The 24,364-nt window shown below is 41.1% G+C and overlaps 1 protein-coding gene across 2 annotated transcripts in view; it reads right to left on the bottom strand.

Moving 5' to 3' along the window:
• The window catches only part of Tnks (tankyrase), a 47,871-nt gene extending 24,045 nt beyond the window's left edge, over window positions 1-23,826 (bottom strand). For both annotated transcript variants that reach the window (XR_011231018.1, XM_045741967.2), the window contains exons 1-13: window positions 23,598-23,826; window positions 19,771-19,995; window positions 17,478-17,573; window positions 16,121-16,328; window positions 14,638-14,782; window positions 14,173-14,281; window positions 12,311-12,432; window positions 8,584-8,785; window positions 5,586-5,726; window positions 5,217-5,448; window positions 3,942-4,107; window positions 1,198-1,386; window positions 885-986 (exon numbers count right to left, since the gene is read on the bottom strand). Coding sequence is in view for 1 of the 2 variants with exons in the window: in XM_045741967.2 (XP_045597923.1) it covers window positions 885-986; window positions 1,198-1,386; window positions 3,942-4,107; window positions 5,217-5,448; window positions 5,586-5,726; window positions 8,584-8,785; window positions 12,311-12,432; window positions 14,173-14,281; window positions 14,638-14,782; window positions 16,121-16,328; window positions 17,478-17,573; window positions 19,771-19,995; window positions 23,598-23,781 (2,121 nt within the window). In the remaining variant the exon portion in view is untranslated. The remainder of the gene's footprint in view (window positions 1-884; window positions 987-1,197; window positions 1,387-3,941; window positions 4,108-5,216; window positions 5,449-5,585; window positions 5,727-8,583; window positions 8,786-12,310; window positions 12,433-14,172; window positions 14,282-14,637; window positions 14,783-16,120; window positions 16,329-17,477; window positions 17,574-19,770; window positions 19,996-23,597) is intronic.
• Between the last annotated feature and the right edge of the window lie 538 nt (window positions 23,827-24,364).

Raw genomic sequence — 24,364 nt, 5'->3', positions numbered from 1 at the left:
TCTCTTCACCTGCTCGCCAATTGCATGGGGTATACCCTAGTGGGCAAGTTATCACACTTTAACATTTTCTATCTTCCATTTTCGGGGGTTCAGTCCGCAGCAGCCCTTGGCCCTATCTCTTGATTTGTTCACCGACATGTGATGTAGGTTGGAGTTTTTCTCCCGTCTTCACCACACAGTGCAGGAATGCTGGTCTTTGGCATTAAGACACACACTTACGTCAATTAGTTGCTCTAAGTGACCACTCAAATATGACAGAAGTTTTGTCCAGCTTTGGATAAGACTGCCAGATACAAAGATTTTAAGGGAAAGGATTCAAATTGACTTAAATTTCAGCATATACTGTACTAAAATTATAGAAAATTAAGACTACTCGAAAGCTTCCTTATTAAGACTACTTAATAGCTCAGTCGATAGAGCTTCGGCCTCACCCACGCGAGGTCCACAGTTCGGGTCTCCTAGAGCCCAGGTGAATGGAATAAAATTATAGTATATCTACACACCTAGGTAAGGGGAGTTACCCTCATATGGTGTCCGATGAATCTACAATTGCAATGCTAAAACGTTAAAATTGCTTACAATTTTTTACACAAACATCGAAATAACTAATAAGTCATTACTGTTTCTGTCGAGTCATTTGTAATATTCCCATCAAAATTGGCCCAAATTTGAGTTTGATGTTGAAACATAACTTGTACATCAGTCACATTCCTACACGTCTGCAAAATGACACCAATAAGTGGAAAACATCAGGTGCAAGGAAAATGAGAGCAGCGAGAAGACACACAGTATCCATTACCCTCGGTAAAACATTAACCTGCCAAGCACTGGAGTAATGTGTAGACATATGAAACTCAAAGTCCTCATTTATGAAATGCACTAACCTTATCCTGAGCATTGACATCAGCTCCATTTTCTAAGAGATATTCGGCAACTTCTAGGTTGTTGTAACCTGCTGCCAAGTGCAGAGGTGTAGAGTTGCGACCCTAAACAATACAATAAAAGAAATAATACAGTGCAGTATTACTTTTAAACATTGATATCATAATTCTCATAATAAATATTTATACCGTATTTAAAAGCTCAAGAGAAAACATTACAAGATTTATGATACAATGGCTAACAACTATGTAGGCAAAATGGTATCTATCGCATATAAACTATTATAATTGTATGTACGGTTATTTGTTACTATACCTGAGAGTCTCTGCAGTTGATGTTTTCTGGATTGAGAAGTTTTTGAACACGAGCCAGATTACCCTTCTTGGCAGCATCCAGTAAAGCAGCATCACCCCGCAATAAGTCTGCAACATCCTGGTCACTCTCCTTCACCAAATCTAAAGCCGTGTGTCCATCTCGGTTCTTTCTACCGACATCAGCACCATGCTAGAGAGAGAGAGAAGAATTTATCGGTATCATAATAAGTACTGTAGATATGTTTTGGTTGTAGTTTATGAATATACTAGTAATTATCAATGAGAAAGACATATCTCTGAACACACACATACCAATGTATTATGTAGTGAGCAATGAATACAGGGAGAGGAAAACTAAATCCTAAAATTCCTCCTCATAGAACCGAGGGAAAACAATCACATCCTCAGCAGCAAGAGGAGCCTGCAAAAGCTGTAGCACAAGGCACAGGCGTGCAACTTGTAATCACGCCGCCACCTGGTGGGCCGCCACCCAGAACAACAGTTTGGTGTAGGGAGCAGGAAAGACCAACTGCTCTACATTGGTGGCCACCTTGATGCCACGTCAGATTGGAAACCCAGATAAAAGCCACATTTTTAATATTGTAAAGAAAAGTACTGTACTGGACTTGAAAACAGTATACAAACAAAAACCAAATATTTCTAAAAGTAAAGTAATAAATTGTTACCATTTACCTTACCAGGATTGTAGGGGAAGTATATTTATACATCACAAGTAGACAAATATTTTTATTATAAAATCTTAAGGCTTATGACCACATGAACTGTATGTGGCCATACTGTATTGATAATACAGTAGACAACATAATTTATTTTCAAAATTTCTCGTTTCTAACTAGTAGTGTTTAACCCGTAACATACAAAGGTGCCACTCTTGTGCAAACAAAAAAGTAGGAGAAAAAAAAGGAAACATTCTGGTTTTGTGCACATGATGAGGAAGCCAGGTGGGAATAGTGGGGGAGTGAACAAGTCCATGGACACATTGATAATTTGATGACTCAAGTGGGGCATAACAATGCACATCACAACTACAAAATTACCAACATTACCTTGCAGAAGACTAGTGGGGAAAAGGATTTTGGAGTCAGAATCCATAAATCATTAAACGTGCACAACAAGTTGGAGCTGCAGTGTGAAAAAAATAAAAAATAAAAAATCCTAAGAATAACCAGATGTAACTTTGATTTCAGGAAAAAGAAAATAGTTATTCAACTGCATACATCTCTGGGGCACCACACTTGGATTACTGTATCCAAGCATAAAGACCTCGTCTTCAGAAAGAAATATCTGCTTCGGAGAAAGTTAAACACTGAGCAACAAAAATTATTCCTGAACCAAGTCGACACTCATACCAGGAACGGTTGAGGGCTACAGTGCTAACACTGCAAAACAGACATGACAGAGCTGATCTCATCAAAACTTTTAAAATATTGAACAATTTGGAGGGTATCGATCCAGACCACTTATTATATAGGTCAGATGTAACATGAACAAGGAACAACAGTTTTAAGCTCAACAAGTCACAATGCAGAACACAAAACAGGAGATGGGGTTATTCACTAATAGAGTTATAAACATATGGAACTGCCTTCCAACCACACAGGGGTTTCTATAGGCCATTGCTCCCCTTGCCTCTTCTGAGGGGGGTCAGGTTCTGACTCGTGGTCCCCGGTAGGCCCATTGAATTCCATACACATGACTGATGCCAAAGTCTGACATTAGCATATCAGCCTAGTAAGCTCCAGGGAGCCGAAGGGGCTCCCCCCAGAAAAAAAAAAACGTTGAATGTAATGAAACGCCATTTTCTGGGCGAGTCCCGGAGGCTCCCTGGAGCTTACTAGGCTGATATGCTAATGTCAGACTTTGGCATCAGTCATGTGTATGGAGTTCTTATGGGCCTACTGGGGACCACGAGCCAGAACCTGGCCCTCTCTAGAGGCCAGGGGAGCAATGGCCTATAGAAACCCCCGTGTAATTGGAAGCATTCTATGTCTGCCATCGACCGGGTTAGGCACCCAGAAAGGTAGGCGTCCCAAAACAAACCCCTATTCTCATGAATATTTTAACCAAAAGCCGAACGAGTGGATAGAACTCCCCCAGACAAAAACGAGCAAACTTGTATGACGTCATTCGTCGTCGTGCCGCTGTCTGCTCGTTTTTGTTTGGGGAGTTCTATCCACTCGTTCGGCTTTTGGTTGCAATTTTCACCAGAATAGGGGCATATTTTGGGATGCCTACCTTTCTGGGCGCCTAACCCGTTTGATGGCAGACATAGAATGCTTCCAATTACACGGGGGTTTCTATAGGCCATTGCTCCCCCTTGCCTCTCTAGAGAGGGCCAGGTTCTGGCTCGTGGTCCCCGGTAGGCCCATAAGAACTCCACACATATCACTGATGCCAAAGTCTGACATTAGCAATTAGCATATCAGCCTAGTAAGCTTCGGGGAGCCAAGGGGCTCCCCCAGAAAAGTATGTTTTAGAATTAAAACTTTCAATGAAATTCCTCATATATAAATTTAAAACAAATTTTAATCATGTTAGTGAAATCATAACACCAATCTATCAATTGGCAAGAAAACTTGTAAACATTCAAACACTGATTGCATAAAACAAAATCAAGGGTCTTAAATTCATAAAATAAAACATGGAGTTCACTGAAAAATCTACATTAAAGATCTTATGCCTATAAATGGTTAATTCAAAGTACAATCCATAAAATCTATTTACCTTTAGTAATAGTTTAACAATATCATATTTGCCTTTGGCAGCAGCTTCATGAAGAGGCGTAAATTTCCAGAGATCTGCAACATTGACACTGGCCCCGTGCCGTACAAGCAGCTCAGTTACTTCGTAGTGACCATAGGAGCATGCATTGTGTAAAGGCACAAGACCACTGAAAAATATTTGGTAAAATTTTGTTAACATATTTAAGATAAAAATCGTTTAAAGTGAAGTACAGTAACTTCAAAATTATACAAGACAGATTTAAATTAAGGTCCAAGCCAGCAAAATTTATCTCAAATGTACTACATATACTGTACTTGCCCATAAGTCATAAACTCTGAAGAAATTAATTAGTTACATAACAAAGGACTCAATTTTAAGACCCTTAATGAAGGGAAAATTCTACACGAAATTTGAGTAATGGTCAATTTCTCAATAACTTTCATGTTGGTTACTTATTATACATACAGTATACAGAATTGTTTCCATTAACTAATTGCTGTCCTGCATGCCTCATTAAATCTTGTACAAGTTTTTTAAACTAACAAAATATACACAAATTTATAAAAAAAAAAATCACAGGAAGTGCCAAGAGGTCCTGTCCCACCCATGTAGGAAGGCCAGTCAGTGCTCCATAAATGTAAGCAACAACTATTCTTGTGTACATTTATACATTATAAATAATCCTTATATAAACAATGATATTTGTGGGATATATTATGTGTGAAAATGTGCATAAAGTATGTATCACTTGCTATAATAAAGTAAAAAATAAAAAAATAAAAGATGCAAATTACAGGAAATCCTGAACGGATCCAGAACAACATAATCTGGGTTTTTTAGACTTACCTGTATGTACTGTACATCTATATTGCACATACTGTAAATCTGTTCCAGGCACAACTTAAAGGAAGTAACTTTTAATCCACTCTTTTGCTTCTATGCTGTCTGGAACACTGTTCAGAAATCGAGACTGGCTGGAAAATCCAAACCATGACTTGAAAATAACTGCAGGCCAATACACAGTAACCTCTTTGCATACTACTCAATTACAGACAATAGCAGAATTTTTGTACATGGCACCATTCGGAGCTGTTATACCATGTTAACAACATTAGTGTAACAGCTTAAAACTCCCGTGTGTACATGGATACTGTCACATGCCGAATTGTCACCTAACATACATAATACACCATTCTCATTACCATATATTATAATTACCACTTTATCTTTAATACAAGGCCACAAAACATAGATAATATCTTTACTTTAACTCACCCTTTGTCTTTAGCATGTACATCTGCACCATGTTGAAGAAGATATTCCACAATGGGCACACGATTATACCCAGCAGCAAAATGTAGGGGTGTAGAATGACGACCGTCTAGATCCCGGACATTTACCAGATGTGGCTGGGAAGTAAGAATACGACGCACACACTCTATATCACCTGATTTTGATGCTTCTAAAAGCTGCTGCTCACTGTCTACACCAGGTCCAGGAGGATCCTCTGAAAGTGTTATGATTATACAACAATAAAAGATGATACCCAAGAAATTACAATTATTTTTAATCTATAGTAATTTCATATATAATACTTTCTATAAGAGCACTCATTCAATATAGAGAGATTGAGAAAACTCTGACCATGTAGTAATCGCTGAACAGGATCTGTGGCAACTTGAGTGGCAGTGTACCCTTGGAGAGAAATAATGGTTGGATCAATGCCAAACTGCAGTAGAACACGGCACGCTTGTACATCCCCCTCCTTACCACATCGATGAAGTGCTGAAACCAAGAAGAGGAGCTGAAGGATCCTTCAGAATTTTCTCACCAATTTATACAGTATATCTTGTTAACAAAGTACAATTGAATAAATGAAATCAAAATTGAAGTCACTGTTCTGGACCCAATCTATTACATAAGGACTCTTTTGCAGCAGATCTATGATTTTTTGTTATACGGTACTGTAGTACAATATCATACACTTTCACCAGATTTTAAGAGTTTTCTCACCATAGAAAGATTCATTTTCTGGGTGAGACCCAGAGGCTCAACGGAGCTATCCAGGCTGATATGTAATATATTAGACTTTGGCATCAGTGTGAATGGAGTTCATAGGCCTACTGGGGACCACAAGCCAGAACCTGCCCCCCCCCCCCCCAAGAGAGGCATGAGGGGCAATGGCCTAAAGAATAGCACATGTGATTTGGAGCATTCTATGTCTGCCATCGACTGGATCAGGCACCCAGAAAGATAAGCATTCCAAAACAAACCTCTATTCTGGTTGAAACTAGCAGGTCGTGTGTTGCTGGCAGGTCGCGTGCCTCTGGCTCCAGATTCTGTATCTGTCCATGTGGCATGATCCTGTCTCTACGATCGGTGTGCGAGCCAGGAATATTATTCTTCAAGTACTCGGGCTTCATGCACCTAGGGATTCCTTCCTTATGTGCCCTGTAAGTACTGCCCTTAGGGTTTGGGGCCGCCTTCCATAAGAAACCTTGGGATCTATCTCCTCTGTATCTTTTTACTGCTCTGTGTGAGACCGTCCTTAGAGTCAGCTGGGGTTTTTGTTTACCCGTTTGCCTCTGGGTAGGGAGTAGTTTTTGTCACTGGTTGGGGTGCAGGGTACAGCGCAGCTTGTTATCTCTCAATGTGGCCGGCTCTGTTAGACTTGGGCAAATTGTCCTCTTGCGGGGGGTTTTCTTTTTCTCTGTTTTCTCTGCCTGGTGGAGGGTCTGCCTCTTGGTTAGTCATACCCTACTGTTTTTGGTGGTTCTCTGCTAAGCCTCTGGGTCTCACCCAGAAAATGGCGTTTCATTACATTCAACGCTGCTTTTATGATTACACGGCCACATAGATAGCCATCATAAATTGTAATTACATAAGTGTAGTTATAAGATTACATCTATATAGTGGCCTTAACCCTTACACTGCTCAGGGGTCCTTGGGACATTTACACCCCTGTGCGCAAGAAAAAAAAAAATTCAAAAATTTTTTTTTGTCTTCTAAATATGTTAATTTGTGTCCCCTGAGCACGAAAAAAAAAAAAAAATCGTAGGTGACATATTTTGGGCGCAATTGACCGAGGAAGTCTGGCAAAAAGTGGGCGTTGACAGAGCGGTCGTCAGACCCGGTCAGCGTCACCCGCGCTGACAGATGGGAGTTGCCACAAAGATATTATTACCTAATTGTTTCAATGTCTCCGATTGATTTTTTCTTAGTTTTTTTGCAGTAATATTATTCAATAGTGTGTATTGTAATATATTTATATAATAAAAGTGGTTAATAATCGCTATACTCAAAAGTATGATGTGCATATTAGTGATTCAATTATTATGTTTATAAAACTATAAACAAATAGTTTTGCTGCTATTACACTCTATACACAGGTTATATATAAGTATTGGCATGTTTTGGTCACCATAACGAACCACAAAGTTGGTATTGAGAGTCGAAAAGCAACGAGGAGTTACCGCCACACACCAGACAGCCACTCGCTGCCACTCCCTCAACACACGCACTAAACTTTCTCCCCCAACAATACCAGTTGTGGTGTTATTACACTATATACAGACGTTATATATAAGTATGTGTATATTTTGTTCACCACAACTGTACAGCTAAGCTGATATAGTTAGTTCAGGCACTAAGAGTCGTCGCTATACACAGATGGCGGCTGGCGGCTCCCTCACTCATTCAAGGTCACACGCACTAAACTTTCTCCCCCAACAATACCTTTTGCAGTGTTATTACCCTATATACACATATTATATATAAATATCTACATGTTTTATGCACCGTAACTGTACACCTAAGCTTGTAGTGCGCCCAAAGAGCATAGTGGCCACCCTCTAAACAGCTAGACAAATCGTGCAGACGACGTCACCTCCGTCACCCATATGGCTCCTCCCAGCATAATTCTTTTGCTGTTATTACACTAATACACACATTATATATAAGTATCTACATTTGTGTTCACCATAGAGAACCACTGACCTGGTATGGTGAATGCAAACAATAACAGGTGGCCACACAGTCAGTAAACGATGCTGTCTCCCTCCGTCTCTCAGCATCACTCCTCCCACAGCGCTAATTATTACAACAATCCTGCTATTATCACAACCCTGGTTATTTATATCAGTCATTGGTCATCTGTAATATTGTCATCGCTAAATAATAACAATTATATATTTATTTTGACATTTTTCGGCGATGCTGTGGTCACAAGCTGAACATCAATGCTGTTCGCTCATGCTGCGTGCGCCGGCCTTGGTTGCTCCAACAGTACTGTGCCTCTCACACCTGAGAATATTGCCCACGATTTTTTTTAAAAATGGCATCTGTTTACAAGAGCCCTGAGGAAGCTACTGTGAACCCCGTGTAGCCGCGGGCCATTTGAATCAGACCTGGCACCCTATGGCGTATATATACGCCATGCGCACCATGGGACATGTTACTCAGGGCGTATATATACGCCATGCGCAGTTTAAGGGTTAAACAAGCTTTGTGATGGCCCAATACCCCAACACTGATTCTCTCATCTCCCCCCCCCCCAAAAAAAAAAAAAAAACTTTCATCACTCACCACTTTGCTTATACAGTAATCACATAAATATTTATTATTATAAACTGATGTCATTTACCTGTCTGGCCAAGACCATCTAGTGCATTAACTTTTGAGCCATGTTTTAGCAGTAGCTCCATAATTTCGTAATGTCCTTTGTCAGCCGATAGGTGAAGTGGTGTGAGGAATTCCTTATTTTTTTCTTGAAGTGGAGCTCCTTTTCGCAGCAAGGCTTCCACTACACTCCGACGTTTGCCACCAGTTGAACCAACTGCACAGTGCTGCAAATAAATAAAATAAATAAAAATAAAATGAATAACTAAAATACAATAAATAAAATAAAATCAATAAATAAATAATGTGAAATGCCACATTCTGTGAGGCCTGTCAGTAACTTCCCAGAGCAGCAGTGCTTGTATTGCAGAGCTTCCCAATTATACCAAGTCCCTGAGACTTGTGCATCCTCTGGAAACTAGGATAAAATTCTGGTTCACTCAAAGAGCATGCAGCACAGTCCAGCTCTAAAGTTTGTGGTTATTCATGGCACTTGACCAAAAAAAGAACGACAAGCACAAACCTCGCAGATGCACAGGAACTGGATGTCCAGCCCCGTAACTGTGGGCAGATGCTCCAGGTGCAAGAGAAACATTGTCAGAAATCAATTTCTGTATGCCATCAATTAGGTGATGAGGGAAGGCATATAATGCCATGGAGAAGAATAAATCATTAAAAGCAATCCACATGCAGTCCTAACTGTAGACACAAGGCACAAAAACCAACGAGTCGGAGCCAAATACAATATACACTAGCATACAGTTAACTACCCTATGCCATACCAATAGGAATCTCTTTGGCAACTACATTCCAACAACAACCAGGAAGAAAGGCAACTCGAACGACGAGAACTCCTAGATGGATTTGAAGAAAGTAGAACAGTGCAAACTGGAACTAGTAGGTCCATTGTTCATCACAATGAAATGTGTGAAGTAAAACATGTGTATGGGGAAAGTAACAAAGTCAGTAGACTAACAGATGTTGTCACAGCTCGTATAAGACTTGGCTACAAGTATCTCTGGCAGTTCGGCTTGTATAGGGATCTAGATGAAGTAAAGTGTAAAGTGTGTGGACATAGGCAGGGACACACACTCGAACACTATATCTTGGATTGTTGTAAAATTGAGCCTTTTAGAGATAAGTCTGGGCTCACTCTGTATGATATGGCAACCTATCTTATTACCATGGATAAATTACCTGAAATCCTTGCACTGTACCCACATTTTGCTTCCAGTAGATGAACGACATATGAGATTCAGAAACAAGTAGTGTATTGTGAGGACTAATAATAAACAGAAGCTCCCCTATGACTCTGTAATATCCCCATTGGCCAAACTATTATGTATTAACGATAAGACCTATCATTAATGTATGACGACTTACTGTAAATATGTAGCTCTTGTAATAGCACTTTCTCTGTAACTAGCTGACATTGTATCTATAAGGTGTGAAGGATTGAAGAAATTGTTTATGTAATAATCTAAGATGAGGTCTGATAAAGACCTTTTGTGCCCTCTGTAATGCTTTTGCGCTACCGCTCACAGGATGAGTATGGGTGCACAATAAACTAGCCGCCTTCGGCGGCAACAATCAAAAATCAATCGAACGGAGCCAGCCCACAGAGGAGGAACCCAAATCCCTCAGAGAACATAATCCTGGTGGGGAGGGAGAAACACGAGCTGGTGCCAGTGAAGATAACTCTGACACAAAGATGTAGCAAAACAATAAACTGGGAACACAATGTGGGTGGAATAAACACAAAAAAAGTGAAGTGAAAATAATAAACACACTAAGCACAGCCTTAGAGTAGGGAAAAGTTTCCAGTTTTCAGTCGAAGTGGATATGAAAATACCATTAATAACTTCTCAGAAAAAACTATGCAATAAATTATTAATTTTTGTATAAAATGGTGCCAGAATCTAATCTGTACAAACAATACTTACCACGAAATTAACCAAAATATGTAGATGGTCGAAACTAAAGCATTCGTTAAGTGTTCAGCTACCCTAGTGCCTGTGTTTGGTCAGATAGTTATCACCACCATCATTTGCAAAGGAATCTCACCAGCATGTGTACTGTATATTACCATCTATATTATATCACCCTTCTTTTCAATACTATTGTGAATTATTTCTATAATATACTTAGCACCAGAAGATCCAATATCAGCACACATGAGAACCAGCACTAATACATCATTCTTACAGATTAGGAACAGCAATGCAACCCAGGACTGAGCCTTCTGGAATCCCAATCCAGCCTGTCTTCTCTGTGACCATAACCCTGTTTGCCATTTGTCAAATACTCCTTGCCCTGTAGAGTGTCTTACCAGTTATCTCGACTTGCACCTCCATTTTGCACACTGGTCTTTTAACACTTTCACATTATGGTTTGAAAGTAGATGGGGTTGCCATGGGTTCTTCCCTAGGTGTCCTGTTTGCGAACTTCTACATGGATATCATCAAGCAGACGGTCTTAGTTGACATGGACTTGAAACCCGCCATATGCTGCAGGTATGTTCACGACATTTTTACCCAGGTACCTGATACCAGACGTCTGCAGGAGCTGAAGGAGGCATTTGAGCGGAATTCTGTGTTGAGTTTCACTTGGAAGATGAAGAAGGATGGGAAGCTGCCCCTTCTAGACGTAACAGTCACGGAAAGGAACGGAGGCTTCCACACTGCAGTCTACACTAAGGAAACAAACATAGGAATGTGCCTCAACGTCAATAGTGACTGCCCAGGCAGGTACAAAAGGAGTTTTGTCAATGCTTATGTCGACCGTACTCTCAGCCATAGCTCAGGATGGAAGCAAGTCGATGAAGAACTCTGTAGGGTAAGGCAGGTCCTAGTCAACAACGGCTTCTCTAATGGTTTTGTTGAAGACATCATAAAAAGAAAGGTGAAATGCCATGCAACCTCTGAAGAGTCAACTAGCACAACACATCTACCCCCTACCCCCCTATTAGACTGTTTTACAGGAACTTCTTTTCGACGGCTCATAAAACGAAGGAAAGGGTCCTGAAAGATATTGTTGATAGGAACGTTATCCTATTAACAGTACGAACCCTGCGCGTTGACTTCCCTTCATATCTAAACTTAAAAATCTTACTAACAACCTTTGTCCTCTTTATATAAAACTTGCCATTTGACGAACTAACATACTATACTACAGAGTTACTCGGGCCACTCTGGTCCCCCTGCTTCCAATGCTGGTGGTGTTTATTATACTGTATTTCCTGCTCCTCATGTCCTCTCAAATACTTTGGTAAAATTAGTCATACTTTTCATGATGGAAATTATCAGCAAAAGCAGTGCAGGGATTTGAACCAGCATCCTGGTGAAAACCAGATATCCCTGCACTGCTCTTACAGATTTTCTCATTAATAATTCATGCTATTGTGATTTCTTTGAATTCTTAGCAACAGATTTATGGAACACATAAGACGTCTCAAACTTGCTGACAAAAACAATGCCCTCTTCTGTCATGTTAGGGAATTCAATTATCCTATAGCATGGTCTTCTTCCAAAATAATCTTTTCTGTTTTTACTCTCCATAGACACCATCTTGTTGAATTGGCTCTCGTCCACAAAATGCCCAACGCGAACCTTAGTCCTGGCTTCATTGCTGTTGACTCTTGCCTTTCTCAGTACATTGATAAATGCTATAACATTCTAAGCAAGTGTGATTTAACTTAGCTATCTGCCTCTGTGTGCTCTCCTATTTCTCCAAAAGAAATTTCAAATACTTACAAGGGGAGTATTTCCAGTGTAAGGATGTTTAAAGTTGACAACCTCTGGGGAGAGAAATTTCTTGAGACGTGCAGCATCAGCCTGGCGACATGCCTCCAGTAAACTGTGACCCTTGTATTCATCTGAAAATTTTATGCCAGTTATTAAAACAAATTTGATGGTTTGCTACATTCAGTAAATCCACTCTATACTTTAAAAATAACTACTGTATTTAATATTTCATAAACTTATTTGCAAGTCAAGCTGCTTCCGCTGCTTCCAATCCATTATACGTTTTCTGGTTTCCTTCTTTTCACATTTGCACATACTAGTATAGTATATACAAATTAACATGTTACAATTATATACACTCCACGACTTATTTCTTCTCTGAAGTTAATATATTTGCATTAAAAATTATACTGTACTAATTAATTACTTTATCACTAAATATTTACAATGATACTTTTAAATTTTTATGTGCACTGACCCCAAGTTAAATGATTTTGAACTGTAAAAAGTCAATGTAACTATTTATGAATTTTATTTATATTGTAAACACTTATTTAACCCCTGTGCTGCTTGCCTTTCAAATACGGCACCCCCCCCACCCTTGTGCGCAGGAAATAAACTCTCGGGAACAAATTCTTTTTGTTTTTGAAAATGTTAAATAACCTTCCTTGATTACAGATATGTAAAATAAAAAATGAAATTGTAATTACTTTGGCCGCAATGGGGTCCAGAAAATGGCATGTGACGTCACGATTTGGTGGTCGCCTGTGACGTAAACTCCCGAAGCCAGTCGCCCGCCAGCTTCAACATGCGAGAGTTGCCACAAATATTTTTTTGTTCATTTTTTCCATACATTTCCAAATACATTTGTTTTGTTTTTTCTTGCCAATCCTATTTATAATGAACACGTACACAATATTATGGCAGTAAAACATCCGTACTGTCCCAAGACACTGTGTTATATGTGTCTCATGTGTGGCCACATATGAGCAATATATCCAATGTTTCATGTTCATTTATGTATATTTACAACATATTTACACACTATATACATTTACCAACAACACATTCAGACCTCCACAAGTGTGAGCTGCCACACCCAGCCAGCCCTCCCTCACTCCTCCAACACCTAACTTACTCCTTACTCGCCAACATTGCTTCTCCCACCATAATGTTATCGTTTTATTACACTATTTACACACGTTATGTATACGTATATACATGTTTTATTCACCATAACTATGCAAGTAAGCTGGTATTGTGTCCAAACAGCATAGTGACCACCATACACTACATGAGAAATCACACAGCAGCCAGCAGACGATGCTACGAGTACAACGCCACCTCCCTCACCAAAATGGTTCCTTCCAACATACTCCTGTTGCTGTTATTACACTGCATACACACATTGTATATACCCATGTACATATGTGTTCTCCATAGAAAACCACTAAGCTAGTATGGTGAGCAAAACAAGAGTGGCTGCCACACACAGTGATGCTATCTGGATTCCCTCCCTCACTAAAATTCTTCCTCCCACAATACTACGCACAGCGTTAATTATCACCACAATCCTGCTATTATCACAATCCTGGTCACTAAATCCAGTAAAAGAATAATTGACCACAAGTTTATTTTGTAAACTAACATATGAGATCGTGATCGCAATGTTTGCGGTGATGGTGGTTGAAGCAGCTGTGGTGCTAGTGATTGTAACGAGAGGAGACAAGGGAAGTAGGTAGGAGAAGGGTCACTGAGGAAAAAATGAGGGTGGAGGGAGGGAGGGAGGAATGATATCAGTCAAGAAGGAACTAAATTTCTAAAACTGAATTCCTAGCTCTAAATCTAGAGTAACATAATAAAGAACATACACGTAAGCCGTTCTTGAAGTTCTCTAGATGGTGCAACATCAATGGCCGACTTGGAGTGACAATTGAGCAGCGTTGGGTCAGCTCCGTGTGCCAGCAGCAGTGAACACACCTAAGAGGTTTCACACTTCTTAATAAGTTAACCCCAAGTGATGAGTTCACACAACTTAAGTCAAGTAACTGTTAATTCACAAGTTCCTTTTTAGTTAAACGATCCTGGGTTGTGCCTGGATTGCATAAAAAGGTGAAGTTTACTTATTAATTAACAAACTTTATTGTAGAATGTCTTATGTAATTCTACAGCATATGATGTGAATGAGCACTTAATTTTTGGAAAAATTGTGAAATCATTGAAATTTTAATTATAGATTACTCAGAAAATTCTATTTATTTATTACTGACTTTCATTAAATGGAATTACAAACAATAAAAGAAATGAAGACTTTAGAAGACAAAGACTTTATTCACCTCAACGCGTGATTTTGATGCTGCTTCATGAAGAGGAGTAAACTGCCAGAGATCCATTGCATTAACATTGGCACCATGCTTAATGAGCAGCTCTGTTACCTCAAAGTGACCATACGAGCAGGCATTGTGTAACGGAACTAGACCACTGTAAAAAATACAAAATATTTAGCAAATGTCTTAATACTGTATATCGATACATTTATCAGAAGAGAAAAAGTTAATCCCTATTGCTATATGATGCTATCATTGAAACAACAATGCCCTAATCCAATCTAGGATAACTCCCTCCCCCCCCCCAATAACATGGACCTCTAACTTTTTAATGAGTCTCTCACGAGGAACAATATCAAAGTATCTGCTGAAGTCAAGGTACAAAATTCTACAATCCATTCTGCTGTTAACTGCTTGAAATACTGTACACTGGAAATGAATGCAAATAAATTTGTTAAACATGGGGTGGCCCTTAGTAAAAACCAAATTGTGAATCTTTAATAATCTGTGTTTTTCAAGACCTAAACAAATGGCTTTTGCAGTTATCAATTCAAGTAATTTTCCAAGCAATAGACATTAGCTAATTGGATAATAGTTCGACTCATAGTTTGACTCAAAATGATCAATCTCCCTTTTCAAAAACCAACACCCTATTTGCAACCCTACACATCTCCTGTACTCTGCTCAACTCTAATGATTTATTAAATAGGCAAGACAAAGTTTCACTAGGCACTTCTTTACATTCTTTAAGCACCTTGGCAAATATTTTGTTATACCCTGGGAGCTTACTTGGATTTAATTTAAATATTGGTTTAATAATTCCTGCTTGGTAACAACTAGTCAACTTGCCCTTTTCACCACCTACGTAGATTTGTTTTGCTGCTGGCATAATGTCATGTTCGTCTCTAGTAAATACAGACATAGTATATATTTAAAATACTGTACCACCCATTTCTTAGTCATTATCTGTTTCCAGTCTCAGCTTTTAATGGCCTAATTGACTCCCTAATCTTTGTTTGATAAACATGGAAAAACCCTCTAGGATTTGTCTTGCTTTACATATTTTATAGTTTCTTTTGGTTTTTCATATTTCTTTTTTTAAATTTCTAAATAGTGTTCTTTTCTAAACCTGACCCAAACCAGCTTTCATACACACAATGTAACTAAAAACAAATAAAAGATTCCAATAATTATTGGCAAAAATGAAGTAAAGGCTTGAGACAGGTAGGCAAGAACTATTTCAGGAATCACTGGAAGACCTTAGGAAAAATTAGGCAGGACTTATAGCAAAGGTACTATAAGTCCCGCCCAAGATGTTTTATTCTACAGCATAAGAATAATAAAACAGACTAAAACATTAAGACAAGGCTGCCACAGTCTTCTGTTATGGCCACATATGAACATCTTCAGCAATTCATCCTTAAACATTTATTATATATATAAAGTCATCAACAACTGACTAGATTACAAAGATTGTAAAAATGTAACTCACCCTTTGTCCTTAGCATGCACATCAGCTCCATGTTGCAGCAGTATTGTTACTATTTCTGTTCGGTTGTATCCGGCAGCCAAATGTAATGGAGTGGACTTGCGGCCATCTGAGGCATGGCAGTTAACATTAAGAGGAGTTAGGAGGGTTAGTAGTCGGTCCTCATTGCCAGCACGAGCAGCCTCCAGTAGCTCTTCCTTCTTGTATTCTCCTATAACAATAACCAATAAGCAAAATGCAAACAATATTAGCTAATTAAATGTAAATAATTTGCGAGATGAAAATAAAGATGCACTCATGCCTATTGCATAACTTAAGAGATATACAAAAATGGCAAATCTATAATAAGACTGAAGACATAATACATTTACCTCAAGAAATGTTAATTCTAAATCATGTCCAATATACCAAGGTGAACCACAAGGGCTGGTCCAATGCCCCAATCTATTTAATGTTTTACTCTCAGATCTGCTAAAAATAGCTTTGGTGCATAATGTGGCACACACAGACAAAACAACCATCATAGGTAATATCTGTAATGTAACATCATACAAGGTACAACAAATGTAGAAAATAATTAACCTATTTATCATAGACTGAACAAAAAACTAGAGCCCAACAATAAACCCAACACAAATACATTTATTAAAACAAGTCACTACACAAATACTGTAGTTAGATACTGTAGAACCCAAAATTACCCAATTTTTACATTGGGTAATTTTGAGAAGTCAGTTCTCAAAGAAATGAAAATTTAAATAGTTTGAAAACATTGGATGAAAGTCCATCACAGAAGAAGCCTATGGAATGGTGTATAGAAAAAGAAATAAAACCAGCAAAGCATTCAATACTTGGGTTGGCAAAAGGCACACAGCACCCGAGAACACAGTGCGGAGCAAGTATTGTGAGACCATAACTGAAAAAGGGATACACAATTTACAAGGTCTTGAGAAGCTTTGATACAAAGTAGGTGAAATGATCAACAGTTACCCTATGAATTGCATCAATAATTTAGGTTGAGGGAGAGTTACATCACATATCCACACACAGGTTAGAATATTAAGTTAAAAATAAAGAGCCTATCAGTTCTTATTTTTCCAGACAGCACAGCTCAAAATGATGACAAAATATAAAATCTTAAGACAAACCCACAACTTTCTCGGGGCCTCCATGTACAGAAATTAAATAGAAGTTGAATTTAAGAATAAAGATGAACCAAAACTTGAGAGGGGTTACAATATACACAAACCTAAACTGACATAGCCCTGACATCACTCATCAGCATGACCTATAACAAATATTTGCCAGGCATTTTCAAAAGAAATTTCTTCCATCACAGTATAAATCATTCCTAACTAACCTGTGAGTACAGAACGAGCATAGGTGTCAGCCAGATCCAGTGCTGTTTTACCATCCGTGTTGCGGATAGTGTGGTCTCCACCATTCTGAAGCAGTACTGAAAAGTGCAATATGTTATAAAAAAGTGATGAACATTTTTACCATCAAAGATCATATATCAAGATACATTATTATGAAGCTTCTTAGGTTTAGCCAATATACTCAATAGTAGTAACCAAGATGAATAACCAAGTGCTGGATGTAATGATATTTCTGGAAGGCTTCCATGGCTCCCCCCGTGCTTACATGCTAGTTTCACTAAGCAAAAGGATTGTGCCAGGCATCTTGAGATGCACTGGAAATGATGATGGAAATGAAGATGAAAATATCAGTATGGATAAAACAATGGCTAAAATAAAAAAGAAGCAAAAGTTCATCCTTTGATGATTCCGACTGGAAAAACATGATAAGTGGAGTACCACATGATTCCAGCTTGGGGTCGACTCCTTTTGTCACATACATCAATCACATGAATGAAAATATTACAAACCAGACCATCACATTTGCAGATGACGCCAAGATTCTTGGTAAAGTAGGAAGCAAAAATGATATGGCCTTACAAAGAGAGCTGCGTGAATTCCATAAATGGTCAGAAGACTAGGAAATGTTTTTGAATATTGGAAATGCAAGACCTTGCATGTAGTGTATAACAATGAACATCACATCAATCACACAGCTATGCAGCAGATTCATAAAGAGAAGGACCTAGGAGTCCACTAGTCATTGAAAGTTGAACAAGAGGAAGCTGCAGTATAAAAAAAAGCAATATCTTTGGAATAGTGAAAGAAACCTTTGAATTCAATGAATAGAAAGTTGTGTTGTTATTCAATTATACAAGTCTCTGGTGCACCCCCATCTGGACTACTGTATTCAAGACATGGAGACCTTACCTTCACCTTTGGAGAAAGTTCAATACAGTCACAAGAATCATCCAACTAAATTAACTCTCATACTAGAAAAGACTGAGGGGGTCAGAGGACTAACAACACTGCAAATTATATATGATTGGGCTGATATAAAAAATGCTAAAATACAATACTGAACTAGTTGGAGGATATTAATCCAAATTAATTCTTTAAAAGGTCAAATGTAATGCATACAAAAGGATACAGCTTCAAGATCAACAAGCCACAATGTAGGACAGAAAACATGACATGCTTTTCATCATAAGGTTTAAACCCATGGAACTGCCTACCTGCCAAAGCCATAAATTTCAAGACATTAAATATCCTTAGGAATAATGGAGGGCACTTGACAAGTTGCCAGCTTTCTGTCCCCTAGTGAGGCCAATAGGGAGATATTGGCTCTTGGGTAAATATCTTTAAATGCATATACAGTAACAGGTAAATAAAATTTATGTAAAAAAAATAATAAATTAAATTATGTTTATAACAGAGCAAATGATAAATAACTTCCACCAGAATAAAATGTTTTTTACTGTGTTACGTCAATACATTTTTACATTACAATATAGAGACTGGAGGTTGTATTGGATTTACTTAACCCCTTAAACTGCTCCCATTACCCTCATGTGATAGGGGTCAGAGTGCCAATCTGTCTGTAAGAGATGAGATGTGCCTCATAATAATAAAAAGTTCTAAAGATTCTATGTAGATGCCATTTGACACTAGAGATTTCTGGCAATTGTTTGGCATATCCAAGAAAATCCTGAAAACTTTAATTTCCTTTCTGGCCATTATTTAAAAAAATTGGCACCATGTCAGATGCATCACCATCCATTTACTTAAGCCCATGCTAGGAACCAGTGAAGATGTGCACAATTTTGAGTACATGGACCTGGAAGATATTAGTAAAGAGAAATCTATTATAAATAGTTAACATGAAAATTATTTATCAGAATTAGACATTTTCAGCATTTCTTCATCTCGCTATGGCCAAATTAAAATTATTAGAATATTAAATGTGTATTTTTCCTATCATTGGAAAACAAATGTTTCTTGATACAGAAAGTAATATTTTTTTTATGCAGAACAGGAAATCAATCTAATTAGTATGTGCAGTTAGGGGCTTAAAATTGAAGTTTAATTGTGTATTTTATCATGTTAATAAACCTTGTTAATTGTATTTTTCATCTAAAATCCTTAAAAAATACAGTGGTCCAATTTTGCTGGCAATGTCAAGAACTATACAGGATCCTTACACAAAAGCTCGAGTCCATGGTATCCTATATAGTACAGTAGTACTAATCAGAGAAGAGTTTTTAATACTGTACAGTACCCAAATTCTTCACGTACCTATGCAGACATCAAATTTGGACTTGGATGCTGCCTCATGAAGTGGGGTGTAGTTCCAGTTATCTCTGGCATTTGGGTCAGCTCCATGCTTGAGGAGAAGGGAAACTACTTCTGCATGACCAAATGAACAAGCATTGTGAAGTGGTATTAACCCACCATCATCACGAGCCCCCACAGCAGCCCCAAGATTCAATAGGTGCTCCACAACATCTCTTCGGCCAAAACCTGAAGACAAGAAATATATTTATGTTGTAATGTTTATATAATAAAAAACAAACAAAAAAGTGGTGGTTAGTATTAGCTACAACTACACAGCAAATACAAAAATAATGTGCCAGGCATAATTTCAAAGGCATTAGTGACTCTCGTCTGGTCAACCCTTTGCTAATTTGGAGAATGTAGCCTAATTACCAATAAGCCTAATTACCAAAGGAATTTTGTTATAAATTTTTATTGTTTTTAATTTAGATTTCCTATTTGCCATTTTCTAAAATAATTTCTTACATTTCTAATAAGAAAAAGCAGCAGTCTTTCCATATAAGCTATGAGAAAATATAAAAAAATAAATGAATAGTTAAAAAGACAAAAACAACACATTTTTAAGCCATCAATATATAGGTATAGTAAAAATAAAGTCATCAAAAGCATTCAATGTAATGAAATGCCTTTCCTGGTGGTCGCACAGTAGCTTCTTGAGTAGCTTGAGCTAATCCGGGAGATTAGACCAGAATCTGGCTCACTCTACAAGGTGAGGGGGGGGGGGTTAGGGAATCAGAGATCAACTTCAAAATCCTGAGAAAAAAAAGCCAGAAAGCACAAGCCAAAAAATCTAAAACTGTTTGAAGTAAATGTGAGGTACCCCTCAAATGTGAGGTACCCCATGGTAACTAAGGCAAAGAATCGTTGTTGAGTAACTATTCTAACCCTCATGCGCCCAACCACCACAAGAATTAGATTCAGAAGCTTTATTTATAACAGTCGGTGCAAATTATTACAATGCTGCCTGTAATGGAATACAGCAGTGTAAACCTAACTAAACTATTAAGACATTATAATACATTTAGCTTACAGTTTAAGCTGTGATATATACAGTATTAATAAAACACTAGTAGCAATTGCAACAGTAGTAAAAATAACAATAAAGATTATATACTGTATAATAAAACATGGCAAATAAGTGGACTAAATTGAAAAATAATTACTGTACTTACAATTTCCAAACATTATGAAATACTGTACATTATAAGAGACAGAAGCAATCAAATAAATTAATTTTATGTAGAAAATCAATAACATGCCTACAATATAAAAGAATTAACAAGCCACTATACTTATATATCATGAATTTAAAGAAAATTTTACAGCCTCAGCATGTGAAAATTTCCAATAGTTCTCCAGTGGAACAACTATTGGGAATCTAGAAAAGCATATGTAGTTCTAATATTCAAGAAAGAGGGAAAGACATGAATCAATAAGCTATAGACCAGTGTCACTAATATATATATTCCGTATAAAATGCTGGAAAAAGTCATCAAGAAATGATCTGTAGAATATTTGGATCGAGTCAATTTTGAAAAAAAAGTACAACATGGCTTCAGAAAGGGAAATTTATGCTTAGCAAATTTATTCAAATTCTAAGACAGGGGTCACTAAAATAAGACATGGAATTACACCATCTGTCGGGTGTAGGATAGCAGGTGTGCGAAGGGTGGGGAGCTGTCCGGTGCGGCGGGGAAGGGTGGGGAGCTGTCCGGTGCGGCGGGGAAGGGTGGGGAGCTGTCCGGTGCGGCGGGGAAGGGTGGGGAGCTGTCCGGTGCGGCGGGGAAGGGTGGGGAGCTGTCCGGTGCGGCGGGGAAGGGTGGGGAGCTGTCCGGTGCGGCGGGGAAGGGTGGGGAGCTGTCCGGTGCGGCGGGGAAGGGTGGGGAGCTGTCCGGTGCGGCGGGGAAGGGTGGGGAGCTGTCCGGTGCGGCGGGGAAGGGTGGGGAGCTGTCCGGTGCGGCGGGGAAGGGTGGGGAGCTGTCCGGTGCGGCGGGGAAGGGTGGGGAGCTGTCCGGTGCGGCGGGGAAGGGTGGGGAGCTGTCCGGTGCGGCGGGGAAGGGTGGGGAGCTGTCCGGTGCGGCGGGGAAGGGTGGGGAGCTGTCCGGTGCGGCGGGGAAGGGTGGGGAGCTGTCCGGTGCGGCGGGGAAGGGTGGGGAGCTGTCCGGTGCGGCGGGGAAGGGTGGGGAGCTGTCCGGTGCGGCGGGGAAGGGTGGGGAGCTGTCCGGTGCGGCGGGGAAGGGTGGGGAGCTGTCCGGTGCGGCGGGGAAGGGTGGGGAGCTGTCCGGTGCGGCGGGGAAGGGTGGGGAGCTGTCCGGTGCGGCGGGGAAGGGTGGGGAGCTGTCCGGTGCGGCGGGGAAGGGTGGGGAGCTGTCCGGTGCGGCGGGGAAGGGTGGGGAGCTGTCCGGTGCGGCGGGGAAGGGTGGGGAGCTGTCCGGTGCGGCGGGGAAGGGTGGGGAGCTGTCCGGTGCGGCGGGGAAGGGTGGGGAGCTGTCCGGTGCGGCGGGGAAGGGTGGGGAGCTGTCCGGTGCGGCGGGGAAGGGTGGGGAGCTGTCCGGTGCGGCGGGGAAGGGTGGGGAGCTGTCCGGTGCGGCGGGGAAGGGTGGGGAGCTGTCCGGTGCGGCGGGGAAGGGTGGGGAGCTGTCCGGTGCGGCGGGGAAGGGTGGGGAGCTGTCCGGTGCGGCGGGGAAGGGTGGGGAGCTGTCCGGTGCGGCGGGGAAGGGTGGGGAGCTGTCCGGTGCGGCGGGGAAGGGTGGGGAGCTGTCCGGTGCGGCGGGGAAGGGTGGGGAGCTGTCCGGTGCGGCGGGGAAGGGTGGGGAGCTGTCCGGTGCGGCGGGGAAGGGTGGGGAGCTGTCCGGTGCGGCGGGGAAGGGTGGGGAGCTGTCCGGTGCGGCGGGGAAGGGTGGGGAGCTGTCCGGTGCGGCGGGGAAGGGTGGGGAGCTGTCCGGTGCGGCGGGGAAGGGTGGGGAGCTGTCCGGTGCGGCGGGGAAGGGTGGGGAGCTGTCCGGTGCGGCGGGGAAGGGTGGGGAGCTGTCCGGTGCGGCGGGGAAGGGTGGGGAGCTGTCCGGTGCGGCGGGGAAGGGTGGGGAGCTGTCAGGTGCGGCGGGGAAGGGTGGGGAGCTGTCAGGTGCGGCGGGGAAGGGTGGGGAGCTGTCAGGTGCGGCGGGGAAGGGTGGGGAGCTGTCAGGTGCGGCGGGGAAGGGTTGGGAGCTGTCAGGTGCGGCGGGGAAGGGTTGGGAGCTGTCAGGTGCGGCGGGGAAGGGTTGGGAGCTGTCAGGTGCGGCGGGGAAGGGTTGGGAGCTGTCAGGTGCAGCGGGGAAGGGTTGGGAGCTGTCAGGTGCAGCGGGGAAGGGTTGGGAGCTGTCAGGTGCAGCGGGGAAGGGTTGGGAGCTGTCAGGTGCAGCAGGGAAGGGTTGGGAGCTGTCAAGTGCAGCAGGGAAGGGTTGGGAGCTGTCAGGTGCTACAGGGAAGGGGTGGTAGCTGTCAGGTGCTGCTGGGAAGGGTTGGGAGCTGTCAGGTGCAGCAGGGAAAGAGTGGGAGCTGTCAAGTGCAGTGGGATGGGGTAGGAGCTGTCAAGTACAATAGATATGGGGTGGGATCTGTCAAGTATAGTGGGGAAGGTGTGGGAACTGTCAAATGTAGTAGAGAATGTGTGAGATCTGTTAAGTTTAGTGAGAAAGGTGTGGGATCTGTCAAGTGAAGTGAGGAAGATATGAGAGCTGTCGAGGATAGTGGGGAAAGGAGTGGGAGCTGTCAATTGTAGTGGGGGGGGGGAAGGGTTGAGGGCTGACCTGCTGCAAAGTGTAGTGGGGAAGACTTGCGTCCTGCTGTGTCTCTGGCGTTTACGTTCTGTGGCGTCACTAGCTTCTTCACACGCACCAAGTCTCCGTTCCTGCAGGCCTCAAACAGCTCCCGGAGAGGGTCGTTCCCGGCTATTTCATTCTGCGAGGCTAAAGCAGACCTCCGGGAAGCCATTGTGCCATTGTAACCCACTGAGACCCACGTTCGTGTCCTTGCCCGCACTTTTCCTTACCTCTCTTAACAACTCTCACTCATCTTAAATACAATATATTTATTAGTATTTTTATTTAAAAATACACTATTTTATAGTTTTAAAGGATCTCAGCTACGTTTCATGGGTCTGTAATTCGTGAAGTAAAAATTGATGTGACCGAACATATCCTCGTCATAACTATCGGACAAAGTAAATATCTCGCGTAATGCGAGATCCCGCGAGATGTTTTGAGAGTGACGTCACTGGCTGACCGTGGGGCAAGTCAGGTCTTCCTCGTCATCTGTCACCTCTTGGACCTGACTCTTACCTTCTGGACCCGACTCTCACCTTCTGGACATTACTCTTACCTCATGTACCTGACTCATACCTTGTGGACCTGACTCTCATCTCATGTACCTGACTCTTACCTTCTGGACCCGATTCTCACCTTCTGGACATTACTCTTACCCCATGTACCTGACTCATACCTTATGGACCTGACTCTCACCTCATGTTCCTTGACTCTTACCTTCTGGACCCGACGCTCCCCTTCTGGACATTACT

Source organism: Procambarus clarkii, chromosome 40 (assembly GCF_040958095.1).
Source record: "Procambarus clarkii isolate CNS0578487 chromosome 40, FALCON_Pclarkii_2.0, whole genome shotgun sequence".
Classification (NCBI taxonomy): domain Eukaryota; kingdom Metazoa; phylum Arthropoda; class Malacostraca; order Decapoda; family Cambaridae; genus Procambarus; species Procambarus clarkii.
This window is presented reverse-complemented; position numbering and strand designations above follow the sequence as displayed.